This window comes from Haliotis asinina, chromosome 16 (genome assembly GCF_037392515.1).
Source record: "Haliotis asinina isolate JCU_RB_2024 chromosome 16, JCU_Hal_asi_v2, whole genome shotgun sequence".
Lineage (NCBI taxonomy): Eukaryota > Metazoa > Mollusca > Gastropoda > Lepetellida > Haliotidae > Haliotis > Haliotis asinina.
Window position 1 is genome coordinate 34,547,816 of NC_090295.1, and position 12,763 is coordinate 34,560,578.

Consider the following 12,763-nt stretch of genomic DNA (forward strand, 5'->3'; position numbering starts at 1 on the left):
TGCTGTTGTGCTCCAATACAAGGACTTACGTATTCTACAGTTGACATCCGCAATCCTGTCTTACGTGTAGGTTATGGGACACGCATTTGCTTTAATGAGGGGTGCACAATACAAGAAGTAAGAAAGTATATACATGCATGCATATGTCGGAACACAAAAACATATAGAATCTAGGTAAGTGTAAGAAACCAACCACAAAATTGCATATACAAAAGAGGTTATAACATGACATATGTAAAGATATATAAAAAATATACACGTTTTTCGCGTGCCCCTGTGCGTAGAGCTCAGGTCACAATCGGGTGAAATTAAGCAACGATGGGCGCGCACAGTGCTCGGAATAGTGATCGGCAGCTTAACTCCTGAGAGTTTCTAGGACTTCAGTCCTGCCCCATAACAAAGCACATGACGCATGTCGTCTCACTTTGTGAGTTTGTTCAAAATTGCCTCTGTTCACCCAGCAGAAAATGGGTACCCGGTGGAATAAGTCATGTGACTATAACGTTCTAGCGCCTAACAGGCAGCTTGTGTTATCAGGGGTAGTAACATGCCTGCTTTGACTGTTAGCGCTTTGGGGATTCACCTCGTGAGTCGAGTTTGGCGCACAATAAATGCACATATTATTATTAATACTCTTAAAATAAGTACAAGAGAATATCAAACTAAGTACAAGAGAATATAAAAATGAATACAATAGAATGAGTTTAGTTTAAAGCTGTTTTCAGCAATATTCCAGCAATATTCCAGCGAACGCTTTAACCATTAGGCTAACCCACCGCCAATAGTACAATAGAGTATATATAGATAAGTACAAAAGAATATAAATATAGACATAGGAAGTGAGTAAGTTCGGGGTGAGGAACACCAGAAATGGCCTTCACAATCAGTTATATGTGATTATATACTGTGGGTAGACCTGGTCTAATGTGAAGATGACGAATATTTTGGGATCATTCACATCATCAACGCAGGAGTCGAACAGCTCATGGGGATTATCAGCGCTCTTGGGAGGCGGTCGCCGGAAATTTCGGTCCCCCTTTGTAAACTCACCCACGAGTACTCTGGCCACGAACATTCTCTTCACCCCAGCAGATGGCTCCGCATAGCAGTCGGAATACCGTGCCTCCTTTGCGAAGTAGCTGCCTGCGCCGTGTATAGCACCTACCCTGGTGGCGCTAAAACGAAAATCAAATCCTTCCTTTGATATGGCTTCTACCGTTTCCTCGGTTGTTCCATGGAACAGCTGTCGCTCTGCTGCAGGCTTTCCAGTTCGCATCTCCATCTTCTCTCTCTGCCTGTAGAGACAAATACAGTAAAGGCACATTTCGAACCCAGGTTATAACACGGCATGCCATATTTAGAGGAAAGAGTAGAGGTCAACGCCAGTGTTAGAGAATAACCCGGGTCCAGCTTCAGAACACATTCCAAAGAGTGAGTGAGTAAGTTTAGTTTTAGGCCACACACACAATACTCAAACTTTATGGTGGCGGTCTGTAAATAATGAAGTATGGACCAGGCAATCCAGTGATCAAAAGCATGAGCATCGACCCGCGCAACTGGGAGCCGATACCGTGTCAACCAAGTCAGAGAGTCTGACTACCCGATCCCGTTAGTCACCGCCTACGACAAACATGGCTCACTGAAGGCCAATATTCTAACCTCGACCTTCACGAGTCCACAAGATAGTGAAACATAACGTGTGTCCTTTAGTTACAAGAACAATTTGCCTTACTGGGACGTTAGAATAAGATTTACATATTCCTAAAGTTCCTTCGGCATTCAAAATGAAGACACCATTTGCTCGAAATGAATATTGCTAGGTGAGACCAAGACACATATAAGCCATTTTTTCTTTCGCATACAAGTAAACTTACCCGTCAAAGTCCATCCAAAGTTCTCCATTCTCTATGCGTTCCAGTGAGACTATGTTGTTGTTTGGCAATGTTTGATGGAATAGGTTCACTATCTTCTGAAACTCATCAGTATTCTTGTTGACCTGAGAAGAAAAGGGCGAGCAAGGGTGTATGTTTGCTAACATTCAACAGTACCTTGGTTCCGAGTGAGCTAAATTTTACGTCGCTTTCAGCAATATTTCTGTTACATGGCGGCGGTCTGTAATTAATCGAAAGTCCAGGCAGTCTAGTGATTAACGTCACGGACATCAATCTACGCAATTGCGATACGATGACATGTCAAGTCAGAGAGTGACCACCCAATCCCGCTTACAACAAGCATGTATTACTGAGGGTCAGTTCTAACCCGGATCTTCACAAGATGGTTACAAGTGGGTGAATGAGTTGGGTTTTACCCACGTTCAGGAGTATTTCAGCAATATCATTGTGGGGGACACCGGAACTGAGCTCCACACATTGTACTCATCCTTAAATGCGAAAACAGGCATATTGTAGAACGACTCCAAGAAACGTCTTTGAGAGCCATACAGAAGTTGAAGATGAATGGCTGAGTAAGGATAACATATGCGGACAACAACTTCTGTTAAACTCATTGCAAATAAAGAAGTTATTCATCCATGTGTCTCATCCTTGCTGATAATTAACGAACCCACATGCTAGTAGACTAGTATCAGGGTATATTTGTCAAAGGACACATTTATGTATATTTTCATTCTCTGCCCTCATTTTGCCTACATCCCATTTCGCCTACATCCCATTTCGCCTACACTCATATCGCCTACAATAAAATAAATGGTTAATTTCATCATCCCAATTATATGAATGGGCATTGTCCATCTCAGGCTATTAACTAAGTTCTAATCTGATCCAAACGGCACGGAAGCTCAAAGCTTGTGCCTGCAAATGTAACTTATCTTATGTCTTGTAAATGGTAAAATGTATCCTGTTGTTTTTCCTTTGTGTTCTAATAAGACCAAGCAGACGTGTGAATAATTACGTCGCTGAAGGACACAGTAAGAATAAGAACTGGTGCAGAGGTGTTTCAGACTGATCACGAGTCAGCAGTCTCCAGATATGTTTGTTTCCCCTGGTAGTTCTGAGAGGGGTTGCCTGTTTCATTATTCGGAAGCTTTGTGGCGTCAGGTGGCGCATTGTGGCGCCAGGTGGTGAGACGGGATTACAGGTACAATTCAGCAGTTGATTCTCATGTTCGACATGCTACAGCCGTGTCACGTATTTACTCCGACCTGGTACAGGATGTATGGGTTGAGGTGATGGAGCAGGGACCTGATGGTCAACAGATTGGTGATGTCAACGACTATATGAACAGTACATGGCGAGATGAGGACGACGATAAGGTGAGTAGGTGGGTGGTCAGGCTCGCTGACCTGGTTGACCACCGTTACTCTCTCACACACACACACACATACACACACACATACACACACACACACTTACACACACACACATACACACACACATACACACACACATACACACACACACATACACACACACACACACACACACACTGCATTCTCATTATGCTAATTGACATTCTATGAGTGAGTTGCGTTTTGCTCCGTCTATTGCAATTCAATTCTCATTATTATCAGGATGGAAATATCAATCCTGGGTTCCCAGGAACTCGGACCTCCGTCTTGAAGAAAAATGAGTGGGTGAGTTTTACGACGCTTTCACCAATTTTCCAGCAATATCATGGCGGGGACAACAAAAACGGACCTCATACAATGTATGCGTGAAGGGAATAGAACCCGGGTCTTCGGCGTGACGAACCAACGCTTTAAACATTAGGCTACCGTACTGTCCCTGTGAAGATAAATACTTATGTCAGAGACACCAGTTTTTACCATCATTCTGGCGTAATGCTTGAACAACTTCTCCGCGTTTGTTTGACCAATGCTCCAACCCTTAGGACATAACTGCTTCTTCCGACGTGGATCAAAGTTTGGCCTGAAACGAAAATAGACGTGGTGAGACACCGAGGATGTGTGGATATTTAGCCCATATTTTTCTCACGAAACAGCTCATCTACGGATCGCATGACAGTGGGGACTAAACTTTCATTCTAAACAAGTTTCTTTTCGATTGAACCACGAGCAGTGAGTTTTAACCAGGAAAGTAGTCCGTCTTAACCTAACCCCTGGTCATCACCATGGAGTAGCAAATCACGAGATTAGAAATCGATCTCACACATGTTTGATACAAGTTTTCTCACATAGGTGTATAAGAGAAAAAAGAACTCACTAACTTCAACTGAGGCTCTTACCAATTCAGTGAACAGATTTCCAATGTATCAATTTCTTTGTCCAAAATAATTAAGAGACCCACGATGTCATGGAGAGGGGCGGTGAGCTAGCTTAGTGGTTAAGTCGTTCGGTTTTCACGCCGAAAACCCGGAGTTCGAGTCCCAACATGGGTACGATGTGTAAAGCCCAAATGTGGTGCCCCCGCCGTGATACTGCTGGAATATTTCTGTAAGCGAAGTACAACCGTACTAACTTACTCGCTCTCATCTGGAGGAACCAAGCTTGTTTAGAATGTTTTATCGACTTAGGTTCGGTGGGGCTCACCTAGTGGTTAAAACGTTCGCTCAACACACCGAAGACCCGGGTTTGATTCTGTACATCGGTGCAGTGTGTGACGCCCATAGTTTCTTTTAGGATACCATTAGTCTTACGACAATCGCTTTCTGAAACGAGTTCCAGACTCACATGCTTTCTATTAGCCTGTCACCTCTTAGTCTGTAGCACTGTTTTTCAGGGTGATCTTATTTAGAATTTCTTCAAAAGTCCAAAGTAAAATAAGGTTGTATCCATCTACAGTAATCTACACCACTGTGTATTAAAGAAGTTTGTGCGCACACCGTGTGCAACGGGATGTGACAGTAGTTACGCGTATTTATATTTTTTCGGTAAACCTGACCAAGAGTTATCTCCCCTTATCACATTTAATTTTATGTTCATATAATTTGATTTTACTACATAACGAATTCATTTAACAAAAAAGTCTTGTCATTTATATAAACCTACATGCATTGATGATTTTTTTAAAATTCACGGTTTTTTTCATAATGTGTTCAATGTGTCAAATCCTACATACAGCCTTGAAAATTTATTTTTCTGCTTTATTTCACATCAGTGTTTTTTATAATAAAAGTAAACAATTTACGTATAAGAGAACTTTTACTGACGTATTGCTTTTTGACAGACGGTGCCACAGGGGGCGCAACTTCTTAAACAAATGCCCTGGTGACTTGCTATTTTATTACATAATTAGACTGGGGATTATACCAAATTTAGCAATTTCTTGACATTTTGATATTTTCTATGCAACCTCCTTCACGATATATACCGTGGATTAACTATATATTTAAATGGAAACGTATGAAACAATACTATACCTCTTCCCAAGCTCTTCTTTGGTGACGAACTGAGGCCGTCTTCTGAGGCGGCGCCCTTTAGAAGTGGATAGATTTGTCTGCATCATTTTATCAAACATCAGCGTATAGTTGAACCCAGCCATTCTGTAGTCGAGGGTTCCACGTGTGTCTTTTTGATATGCACTCTCTATACTGTCACTGTTGATTTCTGTGGTATATCCGCCTGTGCCCTTCAAAGTAATAAAAAATTCTTACATGTCGGAGCGGTGGGGTAGCCCAGTGACTAAAGCGTTCGCTCGTCGTGCCGAAGTCACGGGTTCGATTCCCTTCACGGGTACAACGTGTGAGGCTCATTTCATGTGTGCCCCGGTATGATGCTACTGAAATATTGCTAAACAACGGCGAAAAACTAAACTCAGTCACTCAGTACATGCGATATGATGGCATGTGTAAATCAAGTCATACATTAACCGACTTTTACGACAATCATCGGTTGCTGAAGGCCCTTTCTGACCCGGATCTTCCCGGGTCATTATGGGTAATCTTAATGATGGACGATCCGTCCCAGTTTAGCCGTCAGATAGTGCACAGTCGGAGGAATCGTGTGCAACAGCCAGTACCATTGCGCAGCACCCAAGGCCTGGGCACCGCACCATCATGACACACACATCTGTTTACGTGATCACCACATCAGGGTGAGTGAGTTTAGTTTTACGCCGCGTTTAGCAATATTTCAACACTATCACTGAGGGGGACACCAGATATGGACTTAACACATTGTACCCATGTGGGGAATCGAACCTGGGTCTTCGGTGTGACGAACAAACGCATTAACCACTAGGCTGCCCGCACCGCCTTACATGACTGCAACGTTTAATTGCAGACCACTATTTGTTGTTCAGAGGTCATGTGTAAGCACAGACCATCATGAAACGACTGTGCACCACACGTATCCAAGCTGGACGACATATCTTCACGATCATGGCCCATGATTGACAATCCAGTAGGATAAACCCCGTACTTTTGTCTTTGTAAGAGCAAGGGGTTCAAAATACTTTGGCCCTTTGCCTGAAATTTCCCCAGGGATCTCTGTCCTACGGAGCATGTGTCAAATGAAATGGAGCTGAGTACCTGTGTTCTAACAGCTCACAGTGGACATACCCGTTATTTTATTTGTGACATTATTGCTTGACCAGCGTCCTGACTCGTAACGTCAATGCTATGGGCATTATATCGCTTGTAGTGCCGACTTTTCATAGTCCCAATACGCATCAATGAAATTTTGTATGGACACTTTGTATTTTCAGTACTCTCATATTTTACAGTGCAGTTTCCTTTGTGTCTATATGATACTCTCGGAACCGTACACTATTAACAATTGTTTAACAAAGGATGCGTGGAGTTACCATTTTGCCATATTCCACCCAAGTTCCAGAATCGTCTTCCCAGTACCACCGCCATTGAGTTGCCCACTTAAACAATGTGGGTTGCATACTGGGAGAATTGGATGACGGAGTGGACAGTCGCCGCACAGAGATCTTAGTCTGCCTGCTCAAGCCTGTCATATCCTCAAAACTGATACGGACAAGATTTCCTTTCCTGAAAAAAAACCCTCACGAATGACCTCGGTTTGTTTGATTGTAGTTTAACGTCGCACTCCACTATATCCCAGCTATACAGTGGCGGTGATGCTGACTTGGTTGATACATGTCATCATATCCCAACTGCGTAGATCGATGCTCATGATGTTGACCACCAGATTACCTGTCCTGACTCAATTATTTCAAGGCCGCCGCCATGTAGCTCGAATATTGCTGAGTGCGGCACACTACAAACAAATCAACCAATGATGTCAGCGACAAAGCAAGAATAGAATCCAAAGCATTAATCACTCAGGTATAAAACTAGTAACATCTCACCTGAAGGCAACAGGACAGGATTCTTCTCCCGGGTCAGCGTACGTTTTCTCAAGTTCAGTGTCGGTGTCTTTATCGAAGTCTTTCCATGTCTGCTGTCCTTGTGAACCGATCTCTGCATGCTGCCACTGGTAGATCATTGGTCGATGGTGCTTTGGGCATTTGTCAAACCGTTGGCACTTTCGAAATTTATACATACAAATTTCATCAGTGTTTTTTTCAACTGTTCCTTTCTGGTCTTGTTTTGTCTGTTTTTTGGGCTTAGGTTCCTCCCTACCAAGTTGCTGTTGGTATTGAGATTCCTGATCCTGTTGGTAAGAGGGACCTGTCCGTGTTTGAGGCAAATATCGCTCTCTACCAAGTTGCTGTGGGTATTGAGATTCCTGATCCTGTTGGTAAGAGGGACCTGTCCCTGTTTGAGGCAAATATCGCTCTCTACCAAGTTGCTGTGGGTATTGAGACTCGTGAAACTGTTGGTAGGAGGGGCCTGGCTGCTGACTGGTCCATTGTCGAGGTGGTTGATGATACGGAGCTCCGAGTCCATGGTTAACAGGAAAAGGAGGTTGATAATTTTGTGGCTGCTGGTAGTATGGTGCAGCTGCTTGTGAATGAGCCTGTTGGTTCCATGACTGTTGATATGGCCCTGCTGGTGGTCGGGGAAAGGAGGCCTGTCCTATCATTGGTCCCTGGGTGTTGTAACTGTTTACATCTGAATATGAGTTTGAGTGAGGCAATGGGGGACGGACAGCGAGGTCGATCAGTGGTTGGGGTCGGTTTTGAAACTGTGAAGGCTCCTCTCTGTTGTCTCCTCTTCCTCTAAAGCCTCCCCTTCCACCCCTACCACCCCTTACACCCCTTACACCCCTTACACCCCTTACACCTCTTCCTCCTCCACCTCTCTGTTTCCCTTGTCCATTGTCTCTTTGGATTCCACTTTTGAAGTCGCCTCTGTTACTTCTACCTCCTCTCCTTACGGGTGAAGCAATGTGACTTTCTGATATGCTTCTAGAAAGCGGTAAAGGAGACAAATCAAGTTCTCGTAAATCGCTAAGAAGTTCTTTTTCAGATTGCTGGGTATCAAAGCCATATTTTTCGAGTATTTCAGTGGTACTCTTCTCTAAGACATTGTGCCCTTCACAATTTGCACCACGACTGCAAGATCCAGAAATGTAATCAGGACACAAATGCATACGGAAACACTTCGTTGATGAGGCCTTGCAGGTTTTTTTGTTGAAACTTGTGACAAAGTTCTGGCGTTGTAACTGCACACCTGTTCCAAGGACATCTAAAGATATTCCTTACGTTTTCTAGACTCAGCTTGTCCAGTCCATAAGACTGAAGAATCTGCTGGTTGTGGGGAGTATTCAGATTGTGGTCAAATATACAGCCGTTCCTTCTGCAGAAGTCAGAGATCAGAAAATGCTTGCAAATGTGTAAATCTGTACAGTTTTCACCACTGGCGCACGTCCCTCTGTTCATAGCATATTCCTTGCAGACTGCAATGCTAATTTCAATTCTAGCAGAAGTGGACAAGAGGCTCTCGCCCTCTGATGTTACCACTACACTTGGAATTCTCTCCAGCTTCATTTTTAACTGAGTAGCATCATCCAAACTTCTGCACTTCATCTTCTTCAGGGACTGAAAGAGTGTCAGCAAAGATAATCCGCATCGTCTTTGGGCAGATAAACTCTTCAACACATATATTTCCAAGTCGTCTTCAGTGTCCATCTTGAAAGAGCGTTGTTTTGTTGTTATGCTGAAAAGAATTCAGCTAATAGAAAAGCTACGCAACTATCGATGCATGTGATCCATGCTGCATAATGAACTTCTTGAGAGGCATTCAAGTAAACGCTAAATATTATGGATGACAACTTGTTTATTATATATCACAACATGTCTGGGCTATTCCTCGCCCCTTCGTCAGGCGAAATGTACCTTTCTTGTTACAATTCACTTGACGAGGGGGCAAAGACTAGCTCAGAAATGCTGTGACATGCAATAAAGAAGAAGTTGTCATCCAGGATGTTTGTCTGTTACCGCATAATGAACGTACATTTGTGAAACGCGTTGATGTCATACTTCATCATTCATTTATCTCCTCATTCAAATTCAAGGCAGCATTTAACTTGAAGGTCACATGCAAGGTAAAACGCAACCTTACAGATTGTGATACCTTTTGGTTTGCACATACCGAAACAAATCAACTTTTAAAGTTGAAAAAACTACGCTATGAAAAAAGGCCAGCGAAACCGTTCAAAAGAGTCACTAATGCAGCGCAGGTGGAAAATTGCTTGTTAATTTGTTAAATTGTTAACGCATGCGTAGTGAATAGGTTCGCGAAGCTTGAAACCGTATGCCTGCCCGGAGTATGAGGTTGTGAGCTGTAGTCTGATCCTGGTTGTGTACATAAACACGATAATAATCTACTCGTTACATAAAAACGTGTCGATTGTGATAAACAAACTCTGTCACAGAGAAAACTGTATGTGTGGTTTATTGACATCTATATGTCTGCCTGCCTGTCTGCTAATGACAATATGCAAGCACAACGTCAGTTAATGACCGTTTGCAATTTGAAATTAACACCTATCGGGCTTATAAGCCATAAGCTTAGTCTGCAATAATCGCCATAAGCTTATAAGACCAGCTGAACAAGATGACAGCAAGACGTACAGATGTGGCAACATGATGCTCTTTGACATTTATACGGTATTATATGGTATATTTTGGTTTTGGTGGTGGTTGTTGTTGTTGTTGTTGTTGTTAATCATTAATTGTCATTAAAACTACTACCATTTTGTCCACAATTCCCTTCCGCTAACGCAATTTCACCCAATCAGAGGGGTAATCTGAGACATGTCTATGTCGGGCGCTGTCGAATTGCTGTACATTTCCGGAGGTAAATTATCTTGTTAACAGGTTTGTCTAAACCTGAAATCGTGACAATTGTCGTGAAAATTGAAAGCTTTATGTTTTCACAATCTGCAGGCATTTAATCTTGGCACCCTCTTTGCGTAAATTAACAGTAATCACGTCAGTGTGATTAATAATTTAATATTGCAATATAACTGTTTTCACTTTATTTGAGGTGGAAATACTGACAAAATACACACAGAGAAAATGTACTGTACTCATAAAGATGGGGGAATTAAAATACCGCATATCCTTAAAACAATTCAGTCCCAAAATATTTCTTGGATAAAAAGAATCTTGTTAAAAGACTCAAATCTACTCAATCTTTTTTTTCATATATCTCTGTCCATTACCATTAAGTTTCTTTGAAATCGGCCCAAGCCAAGTAAGAGAATACCCAGATAACATGAATGATCCTTTTTGGAGTAATGTACTTACGGCTTGGGCAGAGTACACTGAAACCTTATTGGAACAATCACCATCTGTTGAGGAATTTCTGACATTTCCTTTGTGGTTGTAATGATTGGTAATGAAACACCTTTTCACTCAGGCTCATACAAGAAAGGAGTAAGGTCAGTCAAAGATCTACTGGATAATGATGGAAAATATTCAGATTTTAATGCATTTGTAACTAAATTTCATTGCAATGCAATTTCTTGTCTTTTCAAAGTATGATCAGTTGTGTGAAACACCAACCTAAATAGTATAATCTTGCTACCCTTAACTCAGGCCACTTATCATTAGTACTGTCTATAGCACTTTACTGCATTCATAAACCGTTGCATTCTGATAATGGTAGCAAGCTGTTCTACGTCACAGCACAGACAACACTCTCACTAGTATACAGTCGAACCCCGTTTACTCGGACGTTTTGGTTTCACTCGAAAATCGTCCGGATAGCGAGGCGTCCGGTTAACTGGATCAAACATCCAAAACGTGAAAATTGAGTGAAAGCAAAAAGTATTCACGTAACAACTTATCAATAAATCAACAGTCGGTAGTAATAACAGTGAATCATCATAACATATAAGTGTACCGATAATACATGGAAGGCGGAACGTAGGTTACCATTTGTCAAGTTGTCTCGGACGTAATCGTGTAGCGCGTGGAGCTTCAGATGGTAAGTTAGATGAAAAACAAAAATCGATGACAAAAAGTTTCTATTATGCCAATTGCATATTCTTTTGTTAATTTTAAATGCCCTAAAATCATACGATATCATGTCGAACAACCGGACGGGATCACATGACTTGATCACGTGGCAGGCTATTTTTAACTTGCATCGCGACAGACAGCAGGGGTCGATTTATAAGTTTTATATACAGTACAATTACAGTGTAGTTTCCCTTAATCCTACTTAACATGTGTTTTCGTTGCTGATGAGATGTTCTCACACGCGCCAAATCCTAATGAACAAGCCGAGTGACACGCGTCACTAGTGTTTTGGTGACTAATTAATCAATTCACATTCTTGTGATAGATTAAGAATAGATTACAGATTGTATCTATACTAACACTTAGTCACTTAAGTACATACACACACATTAATATATTTACAGTACAAACATACCAACTGAATTAAAAATTAGTCCCAGTGATTCGGGAGATTCGAGTGCAGTTTCCGAACCACGTTATTTTCACTTTTGCCTAGCTGCTGTGCTAAAGACTACATGAAACACGTCTAGATTTCCCGGGGTTATGAAGCTCCCACGTCCCTTGTTTTTCCTTTTCAGTTTAAATGGCTTTACGTGTTCCTATGAAAATTACATATATCCTGAGAACAAACGTAGGTCTACACTCTCAGCTACTTCAAGATATATTGAGAGTGCGAGACTCTCATATATTGATCAATTGATCAATTCGCCTGTCGAAGGGGTAAGGAACAGCCGTTGTGACACACAATAAACACGAACTTGTCATCCATATTATTTGTCTTTTACGTCAATACCAAGTTATAAATGCCTCTCAAGAACCTATTCTCGTATACCTGTTCAAATACATGCTGTCGCTGTTTGTTAATAGATGACTGTTGAAATGTACAACCACAAACACGTTACGACAGGCACAGACACCAGAGACCAATCGACCTGTCATTCTGTCGTCTGTAATACTGTGTCTTAACAGTGTACTGCAACACACAAACAAATAGTGCATGTGAAATAAGCCACAAACAGAATTATGTTACCTGCGTTATACTTGAAGTTACAGCTGTTGTGTGATTGCTTTCCTCCTCTGGTAGCTCGTACTCCTCATTCCTAGAACTATCACTTCTTACTTCCGGTTTTCAAGAAGACATTTTCCATGAAATGTACGCTCAGGTATAAGATCGATCGATTTGGGAATAGCGATAGAGCCGCCGCGTTACAGTCGAGTTGTTAAGTCACCCGCTCAGATTACGAAGCACTTTGTGTCGCGTTTCGGAGAAGAGAGACATTTCCCAGGAATTGCATAGGTTATGGAAGACGTGAAGTGAAAATAGCAACTGTGCAGATCAAGTTACTTCAACCACTACCCTACCCAACTGGCTCTACAATAGAATAATTAGCAACACACCACGGCAGCGGAATCTGTCAATTACGGACCTGCCTTATTTATACTCATTATTCGGGTTATGAAGC

At 42.0% G+C, this 12,763-nt stretch overlaps 1 protein-coding gene across 1 annotated transcript; it reads right to left on the reverse strand.

The window, feature by feature from the left end:
• Nucleotides 1–782: 782 nt before the first annotated feature.
• LOC137267748 (protein mono-ADP-ribosyltransferase PARP12-like) lies at nucleotides 783–12,504 on the reverse strand. Its single transcript, XM_067802197.1, has 7 exons — nucleotides 12,331–12,504; nucleotides 7,236–8,988; nucleotides 6,723–6,915; nucleotides 5,338–5,546; nucleotides 3,785–3,887; nucleotides 1,875–1,996; nucleotides 783–1,295 (listed from the first exon to the last, which is right to left on the reverse strand). Exons 2-7 carry the CDS (start codon nucleotides 8,420–8,422, stop codon nucleotides 884–886), a joined length of 2,226 nt encoding a protein of 741 aa, XP_067658298.1. The 5' UTR covers nucleotides 8,423–8,988; nucleotides 12,331–12,504; the 3' UTR covers nucleotides 783–883.
• Between the last annotated feature and the right edge of the window lie 259 nt (nucleotides 12,505–12,763).

Excerpts from the sequence above, each read along its gene's own strand:
- LOC137267748 (XM_067802197.1), bottom strand. The coding sequence starts at position 8,422 with ATGCATTTGTGTCCTGATTACATTTCTGGATCTTGCAGTCGTGGTGCA. Across the intron at positions 3,888-5,337 it reads AAAGAAGAGCTTGGGAAGAG|GCCAAACTTTGATCCACGTC; the intron begins GTATAGTATTGT and ends TTTTCGTTTCAG. Across the intron at positions 1,296-1,874 it reads CTTTGGATGGACTTTGACGG|GCAGAGAGAGAAGATGGAGA; the intron begins GTAAGTTTACTT and ends TTGTCTCTACAG.